The sequence below is a fragment of the Chrysochloris asiatica genome, unplaced genomic scaffold, assembly GCF_000296735.1.
Source record: "Chrysochloris asiatica unplaced genomic scaffold, ChrAsi1.0 scaffold00143, whole genome shotgun sequence".
In the NCBI taxonomy this organism is placed as follows: Eukaryota; Metazoa; Chordata; class Mammalia; order Afrosoricida; family Chrysochloridae; genus Chrysochloris; species Chrysochloris asiatica.
The window spans coordinates 5,937,206-5,940,370 of NW_006408661.1; the positions used below are offsets into that span (position 1 = coordinate 5,937,206).

The window sequence follows — 3,165 nt, forward strand, 5'->3', positions numbered from 1 at the left end:
GCTTCTGCATCATCTCTTCTCACAGATGTCATCAATTTGATTCCTGTGTATTTCATCTGGTAAGGTCCATGTGAATAACCACTCTTTATGTTGTTGAAAAAAAAGTATATGCAATTGGCTTTGCAAAATTCTATCATGCAATGTTCAGCTACATTTTTCAGTTTACACATTTTAACCATCAGTAATTAACAACTCATCTTGATTGCTTGTTTGATCAATTTCAGGCTAAAAAGTTGGTTTGTTGTTGTTGTTAAGTGTCATCAAGTGGGTTCCAACCCATAGCGACCCTGTATAGGGTTTCCGAAGAGTGACTGATGAGCTTGAACTGCTGACCTTGCAGTTCAAACGGCTTTGCAGTCTGGCCCATTAACCCACAGCGCAGAAGTCTTCAATTTCATTATTGCTGGCTTTAGTAAATGATGTGTAAATTTGAATAACAGTGGTATAACTTATCTTCCTTATAGGCATATGGACATTATACAACTGTAGGCAGCATTGTACTTCAAAATAGATCTTGAAATGCTCTTTTTGATGCTGATTGTGATGCCATTCCTCTTGAATTTGCTATTCCCAGAATAGTCAACCATATGATTGTCCAGTTTTAAATGGCCAGTACCTGTCTATTTTAGCTCACTATTTATTGCCTAGGAGGTAAATCTTTATATATTCCATTTCATTTTGGACAACTCCCAATTTTCCTAGATTCATACTGTGTACATTCCATGTTCCAATTATTAATGGACGTTTGCCATATTTCTTCTCATTTTGAGCTGTGCCGCATTAGCAAATGATGATCCTGAAAGCTTTACTCCATTGTCATTAAGATCAACTCTACTTTGATGAGACAACCCTTCATATTCCTATTTTGAGTGCCTTCCGACCTGAAGGACTCATTTTATGGTTATATAAGGTTTTCAGTGGGTAACCCTTCAGAAGTGGTCTGGTTCTTCCTCCTAGTATGTCTTCATCTGGAAGCTCCGCTGAAACCTGTCCACCATTGAAGATCCGTGGCATAGCTTCCAGCATCACAGCCGCACATCACAGTACAACAAAGTGAACAACGAGTGGTGGTAGTAGATAACTGTTGTTTGCAGTTTTGTGATGAGGACTTTTTTCACCAGGAGAGGTTAAGCATTTTGGCTACGTTTACAAAGTTAGTCTCTACTTTTGAGAGCAGTCATCAGCAGTGACTGCCATTTTAAGGCCACAGTTAGATTGAGTTGAATCAATGACCAGTGTAGGAAGGGGCTTCGAAAGTTCAGAGAAAATTGGAATGAATAGATAACAGCATTTTTCCACGAACTTTTTGGAGCCATCTCATATTTTCAAAGTGAGTCTATAATTATGTTTTCTTAAATTAACATTATTTTTAAATTAAAATTACATGTGATTGTTGTTGTTGTTGTTAAGTGTCGTGGAGTCGTGGAGTCGGCTCCGACTCATAGCGACCCTGCATAAGGTTTCCGAGGCTGTAAATCTTTACGGGAGCAGAACGACTCATCTTTCTCCCGTGGAACTGCTGGTAGTTTTGAACTGCTGACCTTGCAGTTCACAGCCCGATTCGTAGTTGAACTTAATTCTTTTCTAACTAATATTTTGGTTCCTTACCTTATTTATCCAAGTAATTGTATTTTGACTCCTTAGATGAATTGGTCCAAGTATTAAGTAGGGATTATTATGATTGTCTTCATATTTTAAATAATTAAAATATATTTATACTTATGTGTTTCCTTTCCTAAAGAGTTAGTAACTTAGAAAAAGATCAACACAGTCATTTCTACAACCAAACACATGACTTCAGAATTGAGCATAGTATGCTTGAAGAATTGGAAAATAAATTGATTATCAGCAGGAAAACAGAAAGTAAGTTTTCATAATGAACTATATCTATTTAGTAACACAACATTGTGGTCTTGCCTTTATGCTTTGTCTTTGTGTATTGACTGTGTTATATTCTCCACCAAGACCCTATCTTTGTAACACCACCGCCTCCCACCCCAACCCCACACTGCCTTTGAGTCAATTCCAGTGCTATGACTTTTTGGGACAAAGTAGAACTGCTCCATAGGGTTTCTGAGACTGTAAACCTTTATGGAAGCATACTGCCATATCTTTCTCCCTAGAAGTGGTTAGTGGATTTGAACCACCAACCTGCCCTTTAACAGCCCTGTGCTTAATCCAATGCTGTACCACCAGGGCCCATTAGATACTGTCTAAGTGGTAAGAAGTTTGTGTTTTAGGAATATGTGTTTTTTGGAATCCCTGGATTGTACTAATAGATAACTACTCTGGGCTACTAAACAAAAGGTTGGCAGTTTGAGTGCACCCTAAAGGAGCTCAAAGAAGGCAGGCCTGGTGATCTCCTTTTGGTGATCATTGAAAACTCTAGGGAGCACAGTTATACTCTCATATAGATTGTGTCATCATGAGTCAGAATTACTCTGTGCTAACTGGGGTTTTGTTTTTGTTTTTATTTTTGCTTTTAAGATCACAATTTAATTCTACTGGGTTGTTTTCTATGTATATTTATTCTAATTTAATAGCAATGGTATTGAAGTTTCTTATAGAAAAATTGATGTTAAGCTATCTATTCTTAGCTCATCAACCTGGCATTATTGACTGATCTCTGCACTAAGTAAATATCAATGGGTCCAGAATCTATACTTGGTAATGATATGAAATAATCAAGTCATATAATTCCTTAAACCAGGTTCTCTAGTCTGTGATAATAGAATGTATCGTTTTTATCTCAGGAGAGCTGATATATACCTTCAGTGAAATGATACATGAGAAATTGCCTTATATATTGTATAGCTACGTTTTCTATTGTTAATTTTTATGAATATAATCATTGTCATATTTTTACTGTAATTTAAGATTTTGCTACAGATATTGTCTAGTTCTACAATCTGTCGGTTTGACGTACTGTGGTGGCTTTCATGTTGCTGTGATTCTGGAAGCTATGCCACCAGTACTTTAAATACCAGTAGGGTCACCCATGGTAGACAGGCTTCAGTTTAACTTCCAGATGAAGACAGACTAAGAAGGAGAGATGGACAACTTCTGACTATATATTCACTGAAAACCTTAGGAATAGCAGGGGAGTACTTTAATTAGCACCAGAATATTGTCAAGAGGATGAACCCCTCAGTTTGGAAGACACTG

The 3,165-nt window shown here is 37.1% G+C and overlaps 1 protein-coding gene across 1 annotated transcript in view; it reads left to right on the forward strand.

Annotated features, from left to right (window-relative positions):
* CCDC112 (coiled-coil domain containing 112) overlaps window positions 1-3,165 on the forward strand; it is a 41,946-nt gene that overhangs the window by 21,072 nt on the left and 17,709 nt on the right. The window contains exons 3-4 of the mRNA XM_006870544.1: window positions 1,645-1,658; window positions 1,742-1,863. Of these exons, the coding sequence (XP_006870606.1) occupies window positions 1,645-1,658; window positions 1,742-1,863 (136 nt within the window). The remainder of the gene's footprint in view (window positions 1-1,644; window positions 1,659-1,741; window positions 1,864-3,165) is intronic.